This window comes from Aythya ferina, assembly GCF_964211825.1.
Source record: "Aythya ferina genome assembly, chromosome: 8".
Lineage (NCBI taxonomy): Eukaryota > Metazoa > Chordata > Aves > Anseriformes > Anatidae > Aythya > Aythya ferina.
Window position 1 is genome coordinate 3612687 of NC_140304.1, and position 24502 is coordinate 3637188.

A 24502-nucleotide genomic window follows, 5' to 3' on the forward strand; every position below is an offset into this window, starting at 1 on the left:
CATTTCCTGAAACTGTTAATGGGCTTGATGGAAGAGGAGTGGGGGAGAGGGTGGGTGGCAAGAGAGAAACCTGAACAATGTAACTTGTTATTTCTTCTTTGGTTAAAAATAAATTATAGTCTTGATCATAAACTTGATTCATAGAATGTCCCTAATCTTCTATAGGTTACTTTATAGCTACTTAGGAACACTGGATATCCTGAGAATATTGAATATCGTAGGAAAAGCTCGAATTTTGCTGCTACGTTGATGATATACATGTACGTGTGCTTAGCCACTGAAATCAGGTCTCTCGGCTTTGTCCTGTAGCTAAAAGAAGCCACACCACCAGATGTGAAGTGTTCAGTATAGCAAGGTAACCAGGGCTGACAATATAGCAGCGAGGGACCTGGAGAAGCCGGAAGGTTCAGCCACAGGTGACACACCACCTCTCACCTTTAGGGTTTGTGTTAGGATACAAACTAAGAGGTGGATGGTAACAGCCTGGGATAAAATAGCTGCTTTTCCTTGCATCTGTTAACTGAGATCGTAAAGTGCTACCTGCAGAAGATCTGAATTATTTTTTATTTTTTTTTTCTGCCATACTCAAAGGGCAAGCTGCTTGCCAACCAGCTTCTCAGAGAGAAAAGACAGGGACCCTCCAAACTTTGCCCCTCATAGTCACAAAGCAGTTTGTTCTTACTGTGAGTCTCCTATAACTCACATGAGATAAGAAACCACCAGAAGACCAAGAGACTTAAACAAGTTTCAGGCAAATATTTTCTAAGCAGTAGAACTCTCTCTTACTACTTGAGTGTGAAAAATGTACAACTATGAGGAGAAAGATTAAAGTATGAAGCGAAAGCTATTAGCTTTCGGCTTGGGTCTGCCAGTGGATCTCATTGGGTGAGCCCAAAATGTCAGCAAAACCAGGCTGGTGGAGTGAGGATACTAAATGAGCTGACACTTCAAAATGTTGGAGGGGGAAACTGTGCACATCTGTGTGTGCGCATGGGGAAAGGATGCAAAGGGAAGACAAGTCAAAGGAAGACAAAGAGATGCCATCCAGGGCAAAGAACATGTTATATTCTGCACTGTAGGCAATTAATAGAATAACGTACACATGAATTAACTCATTAATGATTCCTGGAGTGCAGAGTAGAGAACATGAAACACCACCTGACAAGTCTCTTAAAAAAAATCTGTTTAGTAAATTAAGAAAAAAGAAATACAACAAGTTGCTTTCAACATTTATTTTTAATTTGGTGCACAATTCATAAACCAGCAAATGAAAGTTAGGGCATATTTTTAATCAAAGCTTTTGCTGATCACAATATAGGGTATAAGAAATTGAATGAGTAGATCATTTATTATTATTATGAAATCAAAGGCTTTATATTCTTAAGTGGAGTAAAGCAGACAGCAATACGTCCAAATTAGAAAGTTCCTACTGTGAATGAAAAATGGATTAATACTGAGATATTGTTCAGTAAGACAGACAAATCTGTATTTCTTTTTGGTTGTGAAATTACTAGAACTATACATAACTGCTAAGTATGAAGAATTGGCACTGGGGGAAATCATCTTGCCAGTTTGCCCTATACGTGTGTGTTTGGCAAACACAGCCTGCGGGGTGTGTGTTCCATTTGCACGTAGTCAGATCTCTGACCTGTAACGTGTACATTCTGGAACATTAATTGGCACAATTAAAAAGTTATTTAGAGGATGAGCTTGGAGAAAAAACATTGTCCCTTCTCAGAATCCTGAAATGAAACCTGGGCTTTGCAATAAGGCAGTTTAACCATTTTTAGATGGATGTTATGAGTGATCACTGGGGGAAAAAAAGTAACGATCAGGCTACCCAGGCAACATACAAATCTGAAGAGTCCAGCATGTGTCAGTGCACAGCAAATTTATTCTATTAAGTGACTAGTGTGAGAAAGAATTAGAAAGGATTATAAAAATACACTACCATATGCTGTAGTAGTTGAAAGTGATTAATCCAGTTCTTAAATCCTGTTTTAAATTCCCTTTCATTTCTTCCCATAGAAAAATAGAAGCAACATTGCTTTGTTTGAATGCTATGTAGTTAATTACATCTTCTAAGAAACTCTTTTAAAACTAAATGTAATGTTTAATTACAAAATGCCTTCTTGAAAACAGTTAGCTTGTACATTGATTTGTAGTTCATTAAAAATGGTTTCTTAATTATATTTACAGCCAGAAATTACATAGAGATTAAACAGTCTACAGAGGAGTTTTGAAATTACAGCACAAATTGTAAGGAAAAAGTTACATTTCAAATCGTGGACAACTGACAGCTACAACCGACTAATTGCTGCCTTTCTGTAATTTCGGAACTTAATTGTCGTAAAAATAATAATTGGAAAACAGTGTTCATTGTAACGGCTCCCAATGTTGCATTTTTTTGGTCAGAGTAGATTTCAAGGATTAATTAGAAAGCGAATCAGCCGCATCAAAGAAGTGTACAGCTCGCATCAGCTGTCGGTCGGACCACCTCAGCGCGCAGGCCCAGGGCCAGGGATCGCCCATGGCTAGGGGCAGCCCAGGGCCAGGGGCAGCCCGCGCCTCGGTTCGTACGGTGTCGTCCTGGAAACCATGCGGATGCAGTCGATAACAGGGCAGACGCTGAGACACAGGGTGCAGCCTGTACAGCTGTCAGTAACCGTGGGCAGGTGGGTTTCGGGATCAAACTGGATAGCCTGTGAACAGGAATAAACATTATTGATGTCACTCATGGAAAAGGTCAGAACTGCGCCCGTTTTAGTGCCTGCGTTTCCTGTGCTGCAGCGGCTGGAGACATCTTGGTGTGGTTCTGCACTGCAGCTATAGCAACTGGTGAAGTGGCAGGGAACAAAACCACCCCTCCCTCCCCCTGGCCCTTCAAAAGCAGAAATTCCACCTCGGCAAAAGCTCACGGCCACGAGGAGCGGCTACAAAAGGCTGACTTCGGCCCGTGATGTTTAGGCTCCCAGAGGAATGTTCCTCCACCACACGAAGACAATATTTCATCACTCAGCGCTTCGCCGGGTCCACGGGCCGGGGGGACACCGGGACATGCCTGCGTGGCCTCAGCACAGCGCTGGCTGCATACACCACTGGGCACTCTTTTGATTTTTATTTTCAGCACGGCATAAACAATCTAATTTAATAATTAAAAAAAAAAAAAAAAAAGTAGAGAAAAACACAGCATGCTGTGCCTCCTGTGATTTTTTTCCTTTGCAAATCTTTGAAAGGGATATCTGAGTGCCAGGCAGGCAGAGCTTGCTTTATTTCTCACATTTCCATGCAGTGAATCCTCATTACCAATTAGTGTGATAAGTGTATTTGAATGTGAAATAACAATTGAAGTCTCAATGAAATAAGCTGCTGGTATAATGGGAAATGGCAATTAAAAGCAAAACCAAAAGCTTCACACAGCCGCAAAAGGTTCAACATCTAAGAAGCAAGCCTGGAAAAGTACAAAATAGTAATAAAAAAATGAATATAGACTTTTAAAAGAGTTCTGGGGAGGAAAGATCAGCCCTGAAAGCTGAACTCTTGCCTTAGCAAACCTCCCCAGCCACTGCCAGCAGTTGGGCAGCCAGAGGGCAGGGGGGAGTGCATGGGTCCAGAGGCACATCTGCAGCGTTTGGGGGTTCACCACCAGGAGGGCACTGAAACGCTGCTGTAGCAGCTGGCAAGAGCACGGAGCAGGTACCACCTCTTCTTTTAGCTTAGCTCAAACACAAAGAAAACTTAGGCTTGTGAGTATTTAGGACTCCTTCCTCTCTCCCCATCAACAATGCACATCCTGAAAGAGGGTTCAAAGAGATAGAGGAATTCAGGACTGCAGTGCTACCTTCGAGTGAAGGAAAGCTCTTCTGTTGGAGTCCTACAAGGTGGTAGGTCTGCATAACAGCATGGATTTTTTGAAACAAAGATAAGCACAAAGCAGATGATATTTTGAAGTGTGGGGGGCTTTTGATTTCTTTGCAATTAAGAAGTTCTTTGCAGTTCTTTGCAATTATTTTCTTCGCAGTTTCTTTAATTAATTAAGGAAAAACATTTTTTGTGCTAAAGAACCTCCTGGGGTTTTAAGCTTTGGTTCTTTTGGTGCTGATTTTTTTTCCAGTTACAGAAAAGTAGGTTTCACTAAATACAAACAAAGTCCTTTGCTCTCCAGGGCTATATCTTCCCTATAGCTGGGAAATCTAATGGAAGGAGAATCAGTGAAGATCACAGTGTCAAGAAGAAATGTAGATGAAGACTACAGTAATCATCTGATCTTGTAAAAATGCAGTGCTAGTTTTTTCGTATCGATGGGAAAAAAAAAAAAAGTCTACCTTTGATCTGATGGTTGTTTTAATCGTGGAAGCTGATTTTAAATAGGAAGACTTTTTTCTTTGGCAGTATATAGTTAAGTAAGACTTCAGACTTAATATTGATTAGACTGAATTAAGGATAAACAAAAGGTCTTGGTGTTCTGATGAAACTTGTTGCTGAGTTAAAGTATTTATCACTGACAAACTGTTCTTGTACTGGAATGAATGGAAAAATTTGTGTATACATTATTGTTTAATGCATACTAGGTTCCATGGAGATTATGCCAGATTTTGCTTTGGTTTTCTAAAAGAACGTGGGTCTTCCTATGATGCCCTTCTTCCCACAGACCAGTTCATCAACTCCAGTGGACATGGAAACCGGTGGTATATAGAAATATAAACCAGTGATATATAGAAATGCCAATAACATACTGCATAAATCAGATACATGGATGTGATTACTTTTGAGGTGGGACTCCTGTTCACATACTCAAAATTGCTCAGGCTGATGGAACAAAGACTACGTTTCTTTAACAGTTTTTGCACAAGAACGTCTCTTGCCTCCCTGCATCTTCTTGATGGGAAGGGATGCATTCTTCCCTTTCTCCCTCACGTATTTGAAAATCATCAAAATTCAGAGGCACCTGACACGGGTCTCCTTCCTTTTCTTCCTCGTAAGAAGCAGCCCACTCCCACTCACAGTTAGGGACACACCGGGAGAGTGACCTAGAGCGGCGCCCTTCCACATGGCCGTCCAGAGGAAGCCGTGCTGGGTGCTGTGCTCACCACTGTGCAAACGGCTCAGACAGGGCTTGCACAGCATAGCCTGGGAGCATGCTGGGGCTCAAATCCAGTATTTTAGACATCTGTTTTTACCACCTGCTCATTAACAGAAGGTGGATTCTTTCTTCCCAGCAGCAGAAAGATAACTCATTGTGCCTTCCTGCTAATTACAGCTGTGCTCTTACCTGGTAGCCAGAATCATTACAGGTCATGTAACATTTGCCACAGTTGATACACATTTCCTCGTCAATCAGAGCCACAACTTGCTCTGTGTTGCAGAGCTCACCATATGCTCCAATATACTGCAGTGCTTTTCCAATTATATCCTAGGGAAAAAAAAAATTATTGACTCATTTAGAGGATACCTAAGCTGTTTCTATAGCTGCAGAGAAACACTCTCCAGTACTTTAACATGGAAAATTTGGACAAGTATTGTGAAGATGTTTATGATTTTTCTTATAAATTTCCAAGCCATCAACCTTCATATGTACTCTAAAATACAAAGAATGCTCCACATAGGTACATTTTGAATGTAAGCAACTCTAAAAGTATATGTCCGTATACAAATATGTTATACAAAAAGGTTACATGTGTAACACCTTTGAATGTACTATTTTAATTTGTCCATTATTGTGTGATACTTAAAGGAATAAAATGGAGTACAAAACAGGAGTGACATGCTACAGACAATCTGATCATCCTTAGTCATTTCTCATTAGTACAGATTTAAGAACTCACAGTGAGAAAAGAAAGAAACACGATCAAATAAACTGAGAACAATAATTGTTTTTCTCTCTGTAGTAAGAAAAATGCACAAATGACATGAAGATCATCAGATTATTGCAAATATTACACAGAAATAAGATGTGGGTCTAATCCTGCATGTTTTGGTTCAGTTCTTTTAACTTCACAGGGAAGAGTTTGTGGCATCAACCTCACACATCTGTGCTGCAAAACCAAATTTGCATGGCAGACAGAATATAGCTACATACCACAAGAGGAAGACGCCTTCTAAAATAAGTTGTTGAGGAACTACCTGATGCAAATCATTTGCACTTCACATAAAGCGAAACTGCACAGTTCAGCGGTAGTTCAGCCACACTAATTCAATGGCAGAGACGGGCCAAGTCCCAGGTCCTTCGGACTATGGCTATTCTTCAGTTAAATCAGTTTAACTCATAGAATTGTAGCACAGGTAGTGAACATCACTGCATTTTAAAGGTTTCACTCTGTGGTATGGTATTGCTGGCCTGGATATTTTGTGAGTTTTCTGAGGAGGCTTCAATATCAGTTCTTATGCTGCAAAAAGATTTTAGGTGCGGCATTCTACATTGTTAAAATAAAGTCAAGCTCAGTAAATGCATGTTATTTGATGCAACAATACATTCTACTCATGTTTTAGAAAGGGGTATAACTGTAAGGTATTTCAAAAATCTTATTGAATTTTAGGAGCACAGAACTGGCTTCAAAGCCATGCTACTGTAATAAACCAAGAAGTCATTAAGATTTTCATTACAGAATTTGATCCAAGTCAATTGAAAAATGCTCAAGATCAAGCCAAATATGAGACACAGACAAGTCTGCCTAGAATTATAAGCTTCAAAGTGTTTACCTTTGGTCTTTCATAGCCAAGAAACACGATAAGAATTTATTTTCATATTCTGTTTCTCAATATTTTTGAAGAAGCAATATTTACCTTACTCCTATCAGTCAAAAAAGAAAAAAAAAAAAGTGTACTGAAGTGGATATCAAGTATTTTAAATGTCTACTAATATACTATGTTTAACCTGTATAATTTATAGTCATATACAATCTTTAATATTGTTTTAAATTCTCATATAGAAAATTGAAGAAGATCTGGACACCAGTACCTTAAGTTTTCATTGCATATGTTGTTTTGGGCAGCCTTATTTTCAAACACACTAAAAATCACTAATTCTTCCTATGCCACAAAGAGGAATAAGGGAGCAGTATCTATGAAGTTGCTGTTAATGACTGCTGATGTAGGAAATTAAGCCATATCCTAAATCCAGGAAGAAGGATAGGGAAAGTATACTCTTCTTCTTCCAAAAATATTCAAATGTTTTCTCTGTGCCAAACCCTAACTTGCTTACATGTCAAATACCTTGGTTGCATTCATCCAGTTCTAAAAGCCTTCCAGCTCTTCTCAGCAACACGTAGAGAACATTAATGCTCTTCCAGCATAAAACATCTATGGCACATTGCTAAAGGCAGCATGACGAGTGTGGACAGATGACTGCAAGTGAGCAAGTTATGACAGCTTAATGAGTTAGCACTCATCAACAAAGCTGTGCAAGCTGATTATGTGCATGGTCCAAATTCACTGCAAATTTGAAGTAAAATCTGTTTGCTTAAACCACTGTAAAAGGTCAATTAACTACTATGAAAGTGTTTAAGCTAATACTTTTTGCTTTGCTGTTGCAAAGGGTTAGGCTTGAACACACAGCCCTTTAGCATGCCTCCACTGATGAACTACAGTAACTCAATTAAATGTAATCCCTTAGGACCTGCTCACACTCTTGTATTTTCATTTTCTTTTTCTTACTCAGAAAAGTTCATGGATTTACTGGGAATTGTTCTGCAGTTTTCAGGGTGCTGCAGTGCTGCATTTCTCAAGTTTCTGCGGCCTTCTGTATCTGTTGAAAAACTGTGGTGGTTGAAAGCTGCTCCAGCTTGTTTCAGGTCTCATGTAGGCTTGTCTGTATCATACCTGTTAAGGTTTCTTTGTGACCTACTGTCGCCAGCAATAGTAAGTATCCTGTAAACCTCTCTTGTGTATACAGCTCCCAAACATTGCACTGTGTGCCACAAATGCAGTTGTTGTCTGCAAGTATGGTACCGTGCTTCTCTCTTTTAGTATTTAAAGAAATGATATAAAACCTGTGCAACAAACAGTGATGTAGCTTTCCACTGCCTGTTCGTGTTTTGAAAGGATCTACATGGGGAGATTCCTGATATTGAAAAGCTTTTTAATCTAACAGAGGCAGACTTTTATACAGCATAGGTAATTAACAATTTTCTCAGGGAGGTGCTGGATTCACATTTGTATTCTTTAAATACAGTTTGGATGTGATGTTACAAGAAAACAAAGCTCTAGCAGGTTGCAGAGAAGGGCTGCTCATATAATCAGGGGATGTACGGCCTTTCTTACAAGAGAAGACAAAAAGAGCCTAACAAGATGTTTAGCCTAGGAAGATGAAGGCAGAACAGGAATATGATGTCTCTTTGTATATACATCAGGGAGGGAAAAGAGCTATTTAAGATAAACGACAATGTTGGCACAGGAACATATGATTATAAGCCAGACATGAATAAATTTAAAGCTGAAAATTAGAAAAGACTTTTTAAATAGGGAAGGAGTGAGGTGGTTAATGCCCTTCCAGAGACGCAGCTGGGGGACAGGAGGGGGACAGTCCAAGATTTAGGATACCATTAGATAAGCTTAGGAAGTGGTTACTTAGAAGAACACGATCAAAACAGATTTTTCCATCTATAAACTTACAAAGGGTATAACAAAAACAATGCATGTGACATGCTGATTTCTGAATTTGTAAAAAGTCTCACTCCTTGCAGCTCACAAAACACACTTTTGGGGGACCTACAATCCCAAACAGGTATGTTAATGACATTTTGGAGGCATGAAAGTCCTTTCAAAAGACTGTGTCAATGATTTATAGCTCATTTACACTCCTGGATATTTTGTCTTTTAATCATTTATTACTCTCAAGGAAAATCTGTATCTTTAGCCATTTGCAAAGTTTTAAGTCTTCATTGACTAAAAAAGTACTGGTACTTAAAAGATGTTCTGCAGGTGCACTCTTTTACAGCACCTCATGATATCTCTGAGTTTCTTGTTCCCATCAAATCATAAATGTTTATAACAAACTAAACAGTGCAGCAAGACAATCAGCTTTTGCAGTTTAAAGTGCAGTTTCACTCCAAAAAGCAACTGGCTAAAATGGCACTATGGGATTCCACACTTAGTATATCTCAATGGCCTCCAGATCAAATTCGCACTGTTTACAGTATTTATTTTTTTTCCCCCTAACTGCCAAACCTGCAAACAGAAGCCAGGTTTTGAAAGTCAAGCTGTGTGCTTTCTGGCTTATACATTACCAGCAGCAATCAAGAGAAAAAATCTAGAAGTTAAATTTTGCCCTAAGTTACACCTTTGCAATCACAGGGACCTAGAGCACTTGTTTTGATTACTGCTGTGCTGTCCCACTCTTCTCAACAAAACTGTACTGAATGATCTGGGAGAGGAATTTAGCCCTGTAAATGGAACTGGCAGGGAATTCAGTTGCTATGGAGAGAATCAGAGCAGAATCCATTAGTTTTATGTTACTAATGAGTACAGAAAAAATTCATTTTGTCACTAAGTTAAGCAGATGTGGTTTTGAGTATACACAAGGAACAGATCTGTTCAGTAGGATATTATTTTTAAAATGCTACTTTTATTACTATAGCTGTATTTTTAATGTTCATATATCAAGTATTTAATGGTGATTAGCATGTCATTAGCCATCATATTAGTAAACCTATATTTGTAAATACAATTCACAGTTCAGGCATGGCTCCTTGTAGACCTGCTGTCTCCAGATTCATGCAGACCACACTAAAAGATTATGTTCTCCAGAGATGCCAACCACCACAATCCTATTCTATTCCCTCCTAAGAAAGCCATAAGATGGTGCAGGTACTGTCTCATATAGCAAGTTCAAAGGGTACACACATGCTTGTCCTCTTATTGCACATTTTGATTCACTACAAAACACTGTGTTCAGGAGAAAGGTTCACTCAAAGCTGACAGCAACAGCAGGTAAGGAAAACAGGGTAATCTTTAGGTTACCAGAAGTAGAGACCTGCTTGCTGTGATAGCAGTCTGTCCCAAGGACAGGCCTTGACCTCAGTCCTCATGGCTCTGAGGGAGCATTCACAAGGATACAAACGCTGAAGTTGATTCAACTCCAAGTAATCAAAAACACCCCTCTGAACAAAGCACCTGACATTTATACAGCAAGGTTATGAACTTGATCCCAAGTACTACAACTGTTCATCATCTTTGGTGTTTGGGTACTTCTCAGGATTCAGCAGTTGTTGAGGAATAAAAGGGGGTTCTCCTTGGAAGAGTCCTTACTATGATATGAGAGCACAGAAAGGGGGCGAAATGGTGCAAAGAAATTAAATGTCTGTCTGTATCAGTGTGTATCTCTACTGGGGAGATACCTGCCTTCCACCTGGTCTTTTTTGGTAATAAAGGTGAGGTGCTGCCAAAGACTGAGATATAAGAAGGAAAAATGTTAGAAAAAAAACAACAGATATATTAAAGAAGAATAAGTCAGCAGGATCAGAGAGTACGTGGCCAAGGTTAATTTAAAGTAAAGAGCCTCACATAAATATGTAATCTCATTAAAACTAGTTTTTACATCTAAAGATTACAAATGCTTTGGCAATAGTTAAAAATGTTATTAAATGTGTCTTGGGATTTAGTGACCTGGGACCTCTAAGCTTCGTTTCAGCAAAGCAAGTAAAAAAGTTGCATTAATAGCTATTAGGAGACTTGTACAATAACTCAAACGAACTTTTACTACATAATTCAATATCGCTTCTGTAAAGAAAAATTGTGCTTCATGAATCTATCACATTTCTGGATAGAGACTGTGAGGCAGTAAATACTAGATAATTAACTGGTAAATTTTATGTTTCAGTAGGCCTCTGACACAGGCTTTAAAACAGAGTTTTAAACAGAGAAATCAGGTAGCCATGAAGTGGGTTTGGAAACCAGCTAAACAAATTAAAAATAGAGAGCTGAAATATAACAATCAACATACAGAAAAGGCAAAATATTAACACAGGAATATATCACAATTTTCCAGTTTAGATATGGTTCTGTTTAATACGCTAGCATGTGTTTCAGGAAATGATTTGAACTGGAATACTACAGAGTTGATACTGATAATAGCTGAAACTAAATTCATGAAAACCTAAGGAACTTCACAGGTATTTTATATGATTAGGTTAACGGGTACTATAATGGTGAAAAAAGGTAGTTTGATAAAGAACTATTCAGCATATCAAAATAAGTAACTCTTGCTATTCTTGGAAAGGGATATATTCCAGATAAAACAAAGCTACAAGAGCAAATAAGGTAGGTGACACCATGGGCAGCTCACACAAACTTCTGCTTAATGTGCTGTCATGATAAAAGACAAGCAAACCAGCAAGATGTTAATATATAAAACAGCACCATAATTACTGTAACTCTGTTGTGATATTAATCAACCCTGATCTGGAATACACCATCATTCTAGTTTTATATGCAGTAACAGTGCCCTTCCTCTCTTACGGGCTGCTAGTGCAATAGCAGTCATTATAAAACCACTTGAGGCAGTCCTTTGTCAGTCAGAGAGGGGAAGAAAAGAGAAGGGTCGACCCTAGGATTTCTCCCCATACCTGAAGACTAACTTAAATTTTTTTAAACTGTCAGATGTGATGAGGATATTCTCTGAGGTACAGTGACAGAGAGGGGATCGCTATGGGCTACACAGCATGAGAGGCTACTGCTGTGATTCATGTTGGAGCAAATACTTGGAGAAGCAGACTCGGAGTCATAAATTATGGGGCACACATGCATAGTTCCACCTGAAATATGCAACAGCATCAAGTTTATGAGGAAGGTTATGACAACCTGGTCTTTTGCAGGCAGGTAAGCCCAAGCTACTTTTGTTGAACCACCTAAATACAGGCCGGGAAGACATAGTACACTGTTATAGCACAATAGTGCTGTGCCTAGACCAATATACCCTTACAATATACTTTACAGGTTATAATATACTTTTACAATATACTTTTACAGCTTAAGCACAACACTGGACTAAATGTGGCTAGAGGTCTCCCAAGACGGCTGGCTTTCAGCTGGATACTGATAGCACCCACATTAAAAAACTCGTGTATATGTATGTGCAAAAGACCACGTACACATACCAGTAACACACATGGGTGAAAAATTTCAAACATAAGGAATTTAAGCTTGAGGAACTCTTTGGCTATTTGTCCAACAGGTGGGACAATATTCCATGCCCTACCTAATCTGACAAACAAAGCTATATCAGAATATGTAAACTACTGAACAGGGCAACCACAGAAAGACCTGTGGAATAAAAAAGGAATAAATAAAATAAGCAGATAAATGCTGACCAAATATTATGCCATAGGCCCTCAAAGACAATGAATGAAATTATTAAGAAACAAACCACAGGAATGATATGAGGAAGGAAAATTAAAGTAATAAGGAGGTAACCTGAGAAATATGTGGGAGCAGTGCAGAAGTGTAACCGAAAATAAAAGATCCAGAGGATATATCCATATCCAGCAGGAGTTCTGATAGTGCAGAAAAGTAAGAAAAGAAGAAACACTGCTGAATATCAAAGTATGCATTTTCAATTAACATTGAAAAATAGAGAAAATAAAGAGAAAAACCATGGGAAAAGCCTCCAAAAATTAAATTAGATTTTGGATAACCACAGAGGGTTTTTAAGTCTATAAAAAAGGCGTTTTGGCAGCATGCAGAATTTAAACAAATGTTGGAATTTACATATCACCAACCCAACAGCAGATCAGACAGATGAGGGAGTTCTGGGCAGGCATCAGGAAATTTGCAGCAACCCTCCAAAAATACAGCCAGCCAAATCAAGGGTCATAGCTGTTCCAAAGACAGCTATCTCTCAGGTGCCATCAGCTTTTGAGCATACCTCTCCACTGGTCCTGAGAACTGGAGTTGGGCTGGTCCTAGCTATTAGTGCTGACCATTCCCACTCCCCTGATATCCCAGTCTGAACTAACAGAATGTATTCTCCTCTCTGTCCAGAGGGTCAGCCAAGACAGAACTGCCTGGAGACTGTTCGGGATTTGTAATTCTAAATGTGAATACTTCTTGGACAGCTACAGATAAATCACTCAAGTCTGAGCTCATCTCTGCAGAGAATCCCCGATCAGGGAAGGGTATAAGATAAGTCACCTTTTTTCAGTAAGCTTCACTCAGCTTCTGTAATAAATATTCGCAATCTTTCTGGCAGATTTTCTCCACAAAATGTTATGGATGGGTCATTTAATAATAAACTTTACAACACATCCCTTTGTAGAGTGGCAAGTTCCCTAACTTCAAGCAAAACCCTGGTATTCTGTTATTTCTTTGTGGACATCTCTTACTGCTGTTTTTCTCATTATTGTTAAAACATTCCTTTCTAAAGAGATGTTCAGACTGTAAGACTGTCACAAATCAGCTATTTTATTCTAATTGCTTCAGTCTTTTTCAGTCTTGTTTAATTCAAGTGAAGGTGTGAGAAAGAGGCTAACCTGATTTCTCTGCCTGAGAAGCTCCTTACAGTGTCTTTATAAACAGAAGTTTTTGTTTGGGGGAATTCATCTTCCTCTTCCTTGCAGTAGGACCTCCTTTCTTCTTTTTAACCCATCTCTGACTATTTGGTTCTTTTTTTTTTTTTTTTTTTACTTGAGTTTGGCTTGGGCTTGATAAATTATTGACCTCAACTTTTTATTTATTTATTTATTTATTTTTTTAACCCAAGTCTTTATGTCTGCTTTTCCCTCTTGCTAAATTTCTTCCATCATTCAGTTTATTTGTTTTTTGATGGTATCATTTTTTTTTTTCTCTGCTGTTTTCAGAAGCAAGCTATCTCATTGAAAATGCAGTTATTGGCTGTTGTTTCTTCTTTCTCTTTTCCCTTACATCAATACTCTCCCTGCAAAGAGAATAGAATCATAAAACCTCTGAGGTCAAGTAGACTTTGAAAATGTTCATCATAGTGTGGGGGGGGGGAAGTAGATTGCTGTTCTTTGGGACTTTTCATATACATAAAGAATGGAACCTGAGCACAAGAGGTGGGGCGTGATTTTCAGTAGCGGAGCTCAAACTCAAATAACCAGTCAAAAAAGGTGAGGGAGATCTACAGAAGTTGCTAACAATTTAACTTAAACAAGAAGATGACTCAGAATTTCTCCTTGGCTTGTTTTGCAGTCCTATCTGCTATGTTGGAATGCTGCATGTATTCGTAAATGCTGCAAATTTTCCTTGGGAATTATATGTGATATTTTGAGCTATTGCTCATGTTGTATTTTATTCTTGGTCTTATTTTTGCAAGAATTCATACCGTTTTGATCATACAGTGAAAGCTACCTATCTGTGAATATCTGATATTCTTACATATATGATGAAGACAGTTAATGAGTTCAGCAGATATTTTCACATGGCTTCATACAAGGGCCTACAGGAGATTTCTGATAAAAGTTTTCCTTGTATTTATTTATTACCTGTGTGTGTTTTTTTTGTTTGTTTGTTTGTTTGTTTTTTGAAGTTTAAGTAGGGTCTAAAGTGAACACTTAGAATAATTAGCTGCTATTTAATTTTATTGGCTACTTAAGGGATGGGAAAATCTCCAATGTATGGATTATGCAGTGGATGGGGGAACTGGTTTTATTTTCACCTTGACATTTACTCATTGCACATAGTGGATCAGTTACCTAGACAAACATCTTCCAGCTTTAAAATTTAGTTTGAAAACCTAGGTCTCGGTTTTTGTATATATTGAACACCAACCTTTTCCACACCACCCTTTTCTTGCATGAGAGATGGATATTTAGTAAGCCACAAATAATCAAGAAGTATCATGCAAAGCTGAGCTCATACTGTTTCATTCAAATTAAAAGAAATTGTTAATGGTTAAACTTAATTCTTCAAGATATTCACCATGTTCTACAATTACCATTCCACTGCCTGAATATCTTGATTTTGAAAAATGACATTAGGGAAATACCTATACATGTACATCACAAATCATTTCCCATCGATTTTGGTTAAAAGCTAGAAAGTCTGCATAAATAGTTGTCTTTGATGCCCTCTAACAAGCTTAAAAGCAGTAATAACCAACTCAAACTGCTAGAAATGACTGTGCATGTCAACTGCCTGATGGCTGATCATTTCTTACACATAAGCATATCTTTTTTTACCTTGATTGCTGGAATGGGCTTCTTTGGAATGAAGTGCTTTTTCTCAGGAAGTACAGCTGCTGTGCTTTGTTCCTTCAATTTAATCTTGTTCTCAGCTATTATTTTTTTGCGTTGTTCCAGGTAAGGCCCAAAATTAGGTAGTTTCTAAAATAAAAATCAGGAAACATGATTAATATGCTTAATAAGCAGGCATAGTAAAGGGAGTAAGTCTGAACCTAAGGGCAAGATTCTAAGTCCTTGTTTAGCGTGACTTATTTAGGAGGCTGAAATTGAAATCAGTGGGACTCTACCAGAGCGAGAAGTGAATAAAAATCAGCCATGAACTTCAGGATCTGACTTGAAAATCTATATTGAATATTAAAATATTAATATACCATAGCAGAAAAATAGCTGATTTGCAGGTCAGCATCCAACAGTCTTCTATTTCCCCATTGCATACCTGCTTATATATAAAAATGTATCATGTTAAATAATTCAAATATATAACTTTATTTCTATACTATGTGGAAAGGCATCATAAAACTATCAATTTACTTACAAGGGCTCTAGTAGTGTTTGAGATTACTTGTATGGATATCTGGTTATATCTATGTATTTTTAAAGCACACAAACATGCATTTTATGTTCTGATAACAGAAGGTTGTCTTGACCTGTCAAAAGCAAGGCTAACAAACACCAAATGAACAGAAACACATTCTAATCTCATAATTTACCTCTATGAACCACTTGTAGTCTTTTCTGTGACATTTAATCCTTGAGCCCAATTAAGCAAGCTCTACAGGAAAATTTCACTGAATTGTAAAACTCATGTCTCACCCAAGAACATGGAAGCGCAGATTCAGATTTCATAAACCTGCCAAACACCCAGCTTCCTGAAAGAAAAAGTTCCTTTGTTTGCACAGCAGAGAGATGGAAAACTGTAGTGCGCCATAATCATAGATTTAGGTGAATAAAAAGATGGTGGAAAACATGTTTTTTTTTGCTTGATGAAAGAGATTGTGCCCTTCCTCCCCTGAAACTAGTTCCTTATTCCATACAAAATATTTTATCCATCTAACTAAACCAAGCTCAGAAGCTACTGCAGTACTGCAGAAGCTAGCAGGTAGTAACAGGGGATATGTAGCCTCAGTAGTTGCTAGCATTAATTCACGCTAATAATACAACCTCAAAGAGCATATTGAACAAGATACAGTACTGCTGTGGTTATCAAATTTTTAAGAGGGAATTTCAATATGAATTTTAAAAACAGAATTATTTAAAAATTTAGAAATTATTATTTTTTAAAATGAAGTAAATCCAGAAGAGGTTACTCTGCTCTATAGGAGAAAAATCCCTCAATGAGCTCTGTCAATCAGGATACCCCACAATGGGACCGTAGGACTCCTGTCACAGCAAATAATAGCTTTCTTGGCTGCTAGGGTTTTGGCACTTGTGAGCACACAGATAGAGGGTGAGGTCCTTGAAATGTTTCCCTGCTTCCAAGACTTGTTCTGTGGTTTCAACATATTTCAACTTGAAATCAGAACTTGCAGTCTCGTGGTGATCTCCAAAAGAGGTGACCTGCTGCAGGCTGGGAATGTGCCGTTCTCTCAATCTAGGTAAATGCAAGACCAGCACTGGTGTGTGTATGTGTGTGTGTGTGAAGGGGGGGGTAACTGCAGACCCCCTCTGTCCCAAATCTAGCTATAGTCTCAGTTTGCCCACTGTCACAAGACTCTTGCTTTGTCTGTTGCATGGGAACTTTGTTCCTCAGTGTCACATTCAAGTGCTTCCTCAAAGATGTCAAATACACTTTCCTTTCCGTGCAGTTGCCATACATTCATGATTCATGTTCTTAGAATGAAAAAGTTCTAGGATGGCTTAAAATAAGCTTTTAAATATTACTGCAAACAGCAGTAAGGTAGTGGACTAATATACCAAATTAAAACAAGACAGTTAAAAAAAATAAAAGTTAATTTTAAAAGGAAAATAAGTGGAAGGAAAATTTGACTAATTTCATTGTAAATAACAGGCTCTAAAAAACAGAGTCTTCATACAAAGTCTTCATACAAATTTTAGAAAACCCAAGATTTTAACCAAAAATCTAAAAAAAATGCAAATTTTGATAGAAAATATTCCTGTCTATCTGCTAGGCTGTGTCAATTAGAAATATATTTTGGCTACATATAAGCAGTAGCTGTGTCACTTAGAAACTATTTTCTCTCCATCATGTATATGCTGATGCCAACAACTTTGAGCTTGAGATGGACGGAGACCTGATGACAAAAGCATTTTTGGACTCTTCCCTGTCTGGCCAGGAATTGAATTGCTGACTTTCAGAGTAGGTAGTAGTAAAGCTAATTTCACTGAGGTTTTTAACTGAAATTGTAGAGAAAAGAGACAGTTGTTCATGGCCTGAGTTACTGAAGACCATCTTTGGGAAGAACAGCCAAATTTCTGCAGAATAAAGCCTTTACTTTTCTATTCTCTTAATGTATGTGCAATCATCCACTTTCTAGAGACAGAAATATTGAGTGTATTGAAATAAAATAGGTGATCTGAGGAAAAGCATGGAAAAATCATCCATTTTGGTTTATAGAAAAAGTGTGATTGTTAATGGTAATTATTTAATTTTCTATGTTGTGATACTGAAGTAAGCAGATTATTACATCTAACATAGCCACTAGCTGGAATGTATAGCAGACATTTTGAATAGCATCCCATGCCATTGGTACCATAACTGTATTATTTCAGATGTTTTTTAATGACATACATGTTAAATTAAGCTATAAAAATTGTATATTTTCAAACTAAGCGAAGTAAAGATTTATCTACAAAACTAACATCCAACCTGAGTTTTTGCTATGCATTACTGTATTTCCACCAATAAATTGACTAAATGGATTGTAGGATAATTAACAAAACACCTAGGTCCTACTCCAGGCTTGGGCACGAACAATGAGTTTCCAGTGACTTAACAGAAGATGACTGCAAGTCTATACAAATGATCTGGTTATTTTGTGCTTGGAGTCTAGCAGTTCACAAGCAGACAAGCCAAATTTCATCAAACAACACTGAAAATCAGCCATCTTTTCTATCACAATAAATAATACATGAAAATGTAGTCTCAGGAGTTTAGGAAGGACTTATTGAAGGTTGTCCTGAGTAATGCACAGAAGGCTGATGATATAAGAAGAAAATATACAGAAGACTGATGAGATAACTTCTTGCTCAGAGCTCTAGTTTCAGACATGTTGGGAGACAAAGGCCTTATGAAATGGGAAGCAGAGTTACTGGATATAGCAGAAGTGGAAACATGTTGAAATAACTTCTCAAGAGATCAATATTTAAGAGAGTTTAAAGTTAAATCACCTCTAATCATGCTAGGGGATGTCTTCCAAAGCACATAGGGATTTAATGGCACAATTCCCAATGAAAGCACAAGCACAGTAACTTGGTTGGTTTAAATCCGTTTGCTTTTGAAATCTTTCCGCAGTATGTCTTGAGATGCATATTTTTTTTGAAATTTCGACATATCTCATATGTGACTAAGCTCTCCATACACTTGTATCTCTGTCCTATCAACATCTTCCTAGAAAAAAACAGCTAATATGAATATGTGGATCAGATCATAGCAAGTATTTAGAAGACTGCAACAAGCAGAGCAATTAGATAATTCTTGTCTGCTTATATATCTGAATCAATGATGTCTATAGCTGCATTATTCATATCCATCTGTCTCTATATTGCCATAATTTAATGTATTTCTATTAAAGAGGATAACATCAATAATGGAGCCAAAATAAATATATTAAGTGGTTTTCTTTCATTGTTTATAAGTGTATTATCACAAAGCTGGAAGCTTGAAATATTATGCTGAAATATTTTACAAAAAGGAAGAAAAAATCCAACCCTCCCTGCTAAAGACTTTCAAAAGCTGCCTTTTAACTGATGAACTGTATAAATCTCCAGCAACATTGTGATTTTTGTTTCAGTAGTTTCTCCAGGGATTCATCATTGATGAATTTGTTCTCACCAGAAAGGCTAAATCCTACTCATTTAAAGATAACAGTATCTTCCACTAAAACTGTCTCTATCCAGATATAAAAAAGCATTACCCTGCCAATAGAGAACTGACAACATAATGAATCAACAATGAAACCTTAAGCCAGGAGAGCTTTAAGGTGAATAAGTCTGTTTTGATTATAATTTATTCATGGATCAATCTAAAGGTAATTGAGCATATTATGAACTAAAAAAGGTGCTTGTTTCCTAATGGTAAAAAGTAGAGAGTATCTTTCACTTCAGATTGCTGTAATTTTTATGGGTGCACCAGCAAGTAGCATAATTGAATTGGAGCTGGAACAGGCTAGTGAACAGGGCAGTGCAATACGTATCAGATGACTGAGACTTTATTTCTAACTTTAAAATTGATATTCTCCTTATTCTGGGAAAGTCCAGCTACACCCCCGTGCTGTGGTTACCAGTTGTTTATTTAGGAGCTGTTTCCTGCAAAAGGGCTGGATGCTATCTACTGTTAGAAACCCCAGATTTCAGCTGGCACAGCTAGGTATCGTCATAAACCAAAAATAAGCTATAGTCTCCTACAGTACTCCGGTGGATCTGAAGTGTATCCTGTTGGTATATGCTAATGAGATGGGGCATGGAAAAGAACAATGAAAATTAGTAATTTTCCTAAAAATAATTTTCAGGGAGCAGTGGTCACAAGGTAAATGAAGAACTTACATAAGCAAGTCTAATGATCACTGGCACATGGAAATCTGGGGTAGCAGTATCATGTAGCCATGAGGCAACAGCTTTTAAAAATACCATTCCCCTCATGTCTGACAAATTTCCCATGTTGAATGTAATGTCATTATCCAGTTTCTTCTGTATTTGTGTGTTGCCTCAAGTCTGCGGTATGACGAGGTTTATGCATTCATTCTCTAAATTCCTCTTGTATGCTTTTAACTTGTAAACAATTTTAAGTGACACAGTGATGTCTCATGAATCTGGAGGTAGAACTGAAGCCAAATTGTCTTATTTCACATTACATTTTTCAAGTATAGACGTTTCTGCTTGCACATAGGAAAACTAAATGAGAACAAGAATGAAGACTGAAAAATATCTGACAAGTTGAATTGCTAAAAGAGTTCAAATTGGTGTACTGAAATATTATTTACTGGTTGCAGTAGTGATACACCAAACAAAGGCCCACAAAGTTATGCAAATGGATGGATAACTTTAACAACAAAACTTTGCTGTGTAATCACCAGCGAGTTTAAGAATTCAAACAAGGTATTGCTCTTATTCTTCCTGGGCAACCTGCTCCCATGTCTGATCATTCTCATAAAAAAAAAAAAAAAAAAAAAAAAAAAAAAAAAAAAAAGTTCTTTCTAATGTTTAAATGGAATTCCTAATCATTCAGCTTGTGCCTGTTGCCTCCCAGCCCTTCACTGAGCACCACTGAGGAGCTGGGCTCTGCTGTCTTTGCTCCCTCCGATCAGATATTTTTGCATATTGGTAAGATCCTCCTGAGCCTCCCCTGCTTGAGGCTGAACACCTCCAGTGCTCTCAGCCTTCCCTCATGGGGCAGACGCCCCAGTTCCTCAGTCACCTCAGTGCCCTTTGCAGGACTCACTCTGGTAAGGCCATGTACCTGTCATGGGGAGCCCGGCTCTGGGCGCAGCGCTCTGGGTGTCCCACCAGTGCTGGGCCGTGGGGAGGGATCACCTCCCTCGGCCTGCTGGTGATGCTTGGCCTGATGCAGCCCGGGGCACCGCTGGCCTTTGCTGCGAGGACACGTGGCTGGCTGGTGGTCAGCTTGTCCTCCCCAGGGCCTTTCCTGCAAAGCTGCTTGCCAGATGGTTGGCCCCTGCCTGTGCTGGTGCCTGGGGTTGTTCCTCCCCAGATGCAGGACTTCACATTTTCCCTTACTGAACTTATCGAGGTTTCTGTCAGCCCATTTTTCCAGCATAACATCCTTCTGAGTGGCGGCACAACCCCCCGGTATGTCTAAAAATCCTTCTAGCTCTGCATCATCTGTAAACAAGATGAAGATGCACTCTGTCCTGTCATCCAGATCATTAGTGAGGATGTTAAAATGGCCACAGAATTAACATCTTGAGTACACCACTAGGGACTGGCCTGTAGTTGGATTTTCTGCCACTAGTAGGTTCAGTCAGTATTCAGTTGATCTCACTGTCTACTCAATGTTTTACCACTCTGTCCAAAAGGATGCTTTGAGAGACAGTGTTGAAAGTTGCTGAAGATAACACCCATTGTTCTGCCCACAGTTGGTCAAACATGGTTTCCCCTTCATAAATCCATGTCAAGTGCTACTTTCTTAAAAAGAAGAGTTGATCTGTACTTGGTTGAGCTATCCTCCCTAAATACCACTCACTTCTATAAAAATGTAGAAAAGCTGGGCTTTATCTCTGTTTTGCCTTGACAGGACTATGTCATAGAAGGCTTCTACTTGGCCTTGGAAAACTGCAGAGAGAAGTAGCTGTGCTAAGGATGAAAAAGCTTGGGAGGCTACTCAGCCAAGTGACTGCCTCAGACACAATTAGAGATATGAAGATTGCAGACAAGAATGAGTAGCTTTGAAGGGGGTAATAGGTGAGGCAGGACCCCTGAAATAGGGAGCATGGTACAGAAAGGCAATCAGATAAAGGAAACATTAACATTTAAGCAAGGTAGACAGCTGCCCTCACCCAGAAGCTACAAGAATTTAAATCAGGTTTGTATGGGTCATTTTATGTGCCCTCAGCACAAAGGTTTTAGTAACGTTTGACCCCCATTTGTTCATGTGGAAAATTTTCTGTATTTGATGTACATAAGAGAAGGTACTTTCACTTTTAATGATTTTTCCAGTAGCTTCTGAATCCTTCGAGTTTGCTTTTTCCAAAGTCAAATATGCTCAAAATGGCTGCATAAATCTAGAATCCTTATTATATGCTGCACAAACATGTGGCCTTGACTATACCTTATCCTGCATAATAAACCCCATTCCAGTGCTCTGCCTCCAGCCTCCTGCAACTTTACTAAAACATTTACTGAAGTTTCCTCTGAAGTGGTATCTGTTTTCTTCCTTGTTCTCTGAGAATACAGAAGAACATAACTCCAACATTTCCAGAGGTAGGAAACACAAACTCCCGGTACAACAGCAGCAACAGTAACAACAGCAAAATCTTGTCACTATGTCAAGGTAGCTTGTGCTTCTTCTGGAAAGATAAACAGTAAAGCTAAAAGCTGAATTTGGTTCCTGTGAAGGTGGAAAATAACATACACATTCATATTCATAGATAATCTGGAGGGAATATTTCGCACCAGCTTTCCCCACTGATCTTGTAAACTGTTCAACTAATGAAAACTAACAATATACAGCAAAGGAGAAAATGAAGCTGCTACTTCTTAATCTTTTAGATGTTCTTACTCTTTTAAATATTCAAAGCTAAATTCTCTTAAATAGCTTCTGTGTTGGGCTGACAACGCTAATGGAGGGGCCTTTCCCATATGCTGCACAGGAAGAGCCTATGTCATGAAGGACTCGCCCAGATGGCAGTAGAGTTCGTGTCAAGCCCACATAAACAACTGCAAGCTCCTCTGGGGAATCCTTTAAGGGTCCTCCCCGTGGCATATAGGCAGGTCATGCTTCATGGGGATGATGGGACACTTCACTCTTTCGGTCTCCAGCTGATAGAGAATTTCTTGGGCCAACACCAGTTGCTAAAGGCCCCAGAGCTGCCCTAGTTAGCAAGAAGGTGCAGAAAACTTGTATGAAAGGGTTCACACATCCTCACCACTCTGTGTTTAGAGCTGAGTCATTACTGGCATCACTGCCTTTAATGATGTGCAAAAGACTGCAAAATAAAGGACAGCACAATAGATCTTTTGGAAAAAAAAAAAAAAAAAAAAAGAACTGTGTCTTTCAGTTATTTTGAATTTTTGTCTTGGAACTTTTATTTGCTTGTAAACAACACTGTCTCAATAATCCAGAATTCCTGCACATGTACTTCTTACCACAACCTCTACTCCCTGCGCTGCCTGTGTATATACCACTGCACTTAGTTACTCAACTGTTCTGTCCACTCTTTAAACCATGATTATTTAAAGTGGGTGAGCTAACCCCTAGCCCTGCAGTAATTCTGTGACTAACTGCAACATTAATGTGTATTCTAGGAAAACATACTGCTGTGACCTCACCATGAGATGCATAGTATCATGCTCGAGAGTGAAGATAAAACCATTATTTAAAATAATAATTATTCCTGCTTTCATCATATCACTATCACTGCTAAAATTTTCTCTACTTCCTCAAAATCACCAACAAATTATTCTTCAGGTTCTCCCTCAAATGTGTGTTTTTTAGCAGCTTATACCGAGTGAAGGAAAAGATTTTAGGATTATAGGCTTACTATAGTGCAGCAAAAACTTATATTCTACAAATGTATTGAAGTCTTTCTGTCATGAAATATTCATCAATAAAACAAAAAGGAGTTAATATTTGAAGTAAGCTTAGACATTTACAATCAAAAGCCAAGATGACATAGATGATAAAGAAAATGTTACCTTCTGGGTTGAAGAAAAGAAGATACTGATACACATTACTGTGCTACTTCATGAACATCTGGCAGTCTGTCACTTAATAGACAACAACATCTTCTCTAAACAGAAGAGACTTGAATTCATCAGGGATTCCTGTAGTACAGTATGTGCTTAACTTAAGTACCTGCTTTCTGTGATTTCCATAGATTACCATATTCATGACACTGTGGAGTGAAAGCATTCTTCTCACTCTCTAACCAGAACATGCACAAGAAATTAAAACATTGGCAGGCACTTTGTCTCCAGTTTGTTAGACATGTGAGGAAAGGACTTTCCACCCATTTATGCAGATGAAATTCTGTCAGCTAAGCAGCAGTGTAACAAAGATGTCAGCAGAATGGCTATTTACAAATATGTGACAGGTGAGCAAATATAACTATTCAGAGGCATTTAGGAAATGTGGATTAGTATCAGCTGCCTTAGCTTTGGAACAACTTGGTGCAAATAAGATTTTGTACTTCTACTGGTATAGAAATAAAAATGCATCAGTCCAGTATTCACATTTTCTTGTGTGTCTATATACCACATTGTGTTTATTTCTATATATTCAACCTTATCATATCAGTGTTGTAAATCACCTGATCATATGAAAAAAATGCCACTGCTAGGCACTTTTAGCTGCTTTCTCTTCCAAGCTGGCTGGTAATTGAACTTTTCAGAACAACCACAAAATCACCTGTTTCTTTGGGTTTAACCATCCTGTTCTGGGAATGCATTTACTGAGGAGATTGAACTCCAGCAGTACCTAATGACTGTCTGTTTTCTACACCGTTTTGAAAAAG

The 24502-nt window shown here is 38.3% G+C and overlaps 1 protein-coding gene and 1 long non-coding RNA gene across 4 annotated transcripts in view; one reads left to right on the top strand and one right to left on the bottom strand.

Moving 5' to 3' along the window:
• Positions 1-24502, top strand: part of LOC311440276 — a 125481-nt gene that overhangs the window by 48693 nt on the left and 52286 nt on the right. The gene's annotated exons all lie outside the window — the stretch shown is intronic.
• DPYD (dihydropyrimidine dehydrogenase) overlaps positions 1218-24502 on the bottom strand; it is a 355040-nt gene continuing 331755 nt past the window's right edge. For all 3 annotated transcript variants that reach the window (XM_084526956.1, XM_084526955.1, XM_084526957.1), the window contains 3 exons: positions 15132-15275; positions 5273-5413; positions 1218-2702 (listed from right to left, as the gene is read on the bottom strand). In XM_084526956.1, coding sequence (XP_084383082.1) covers positions 2535-2702; positions 5273-5413; positions 15132-15275 — 453 coding nt within the window. In that variant the 3' untranslated portion in view covers positions 1218-2534. The remainder of the gene's footprint in view (positions 2703-5272; positions 5414-15131; positions 15276-24502) is intronic.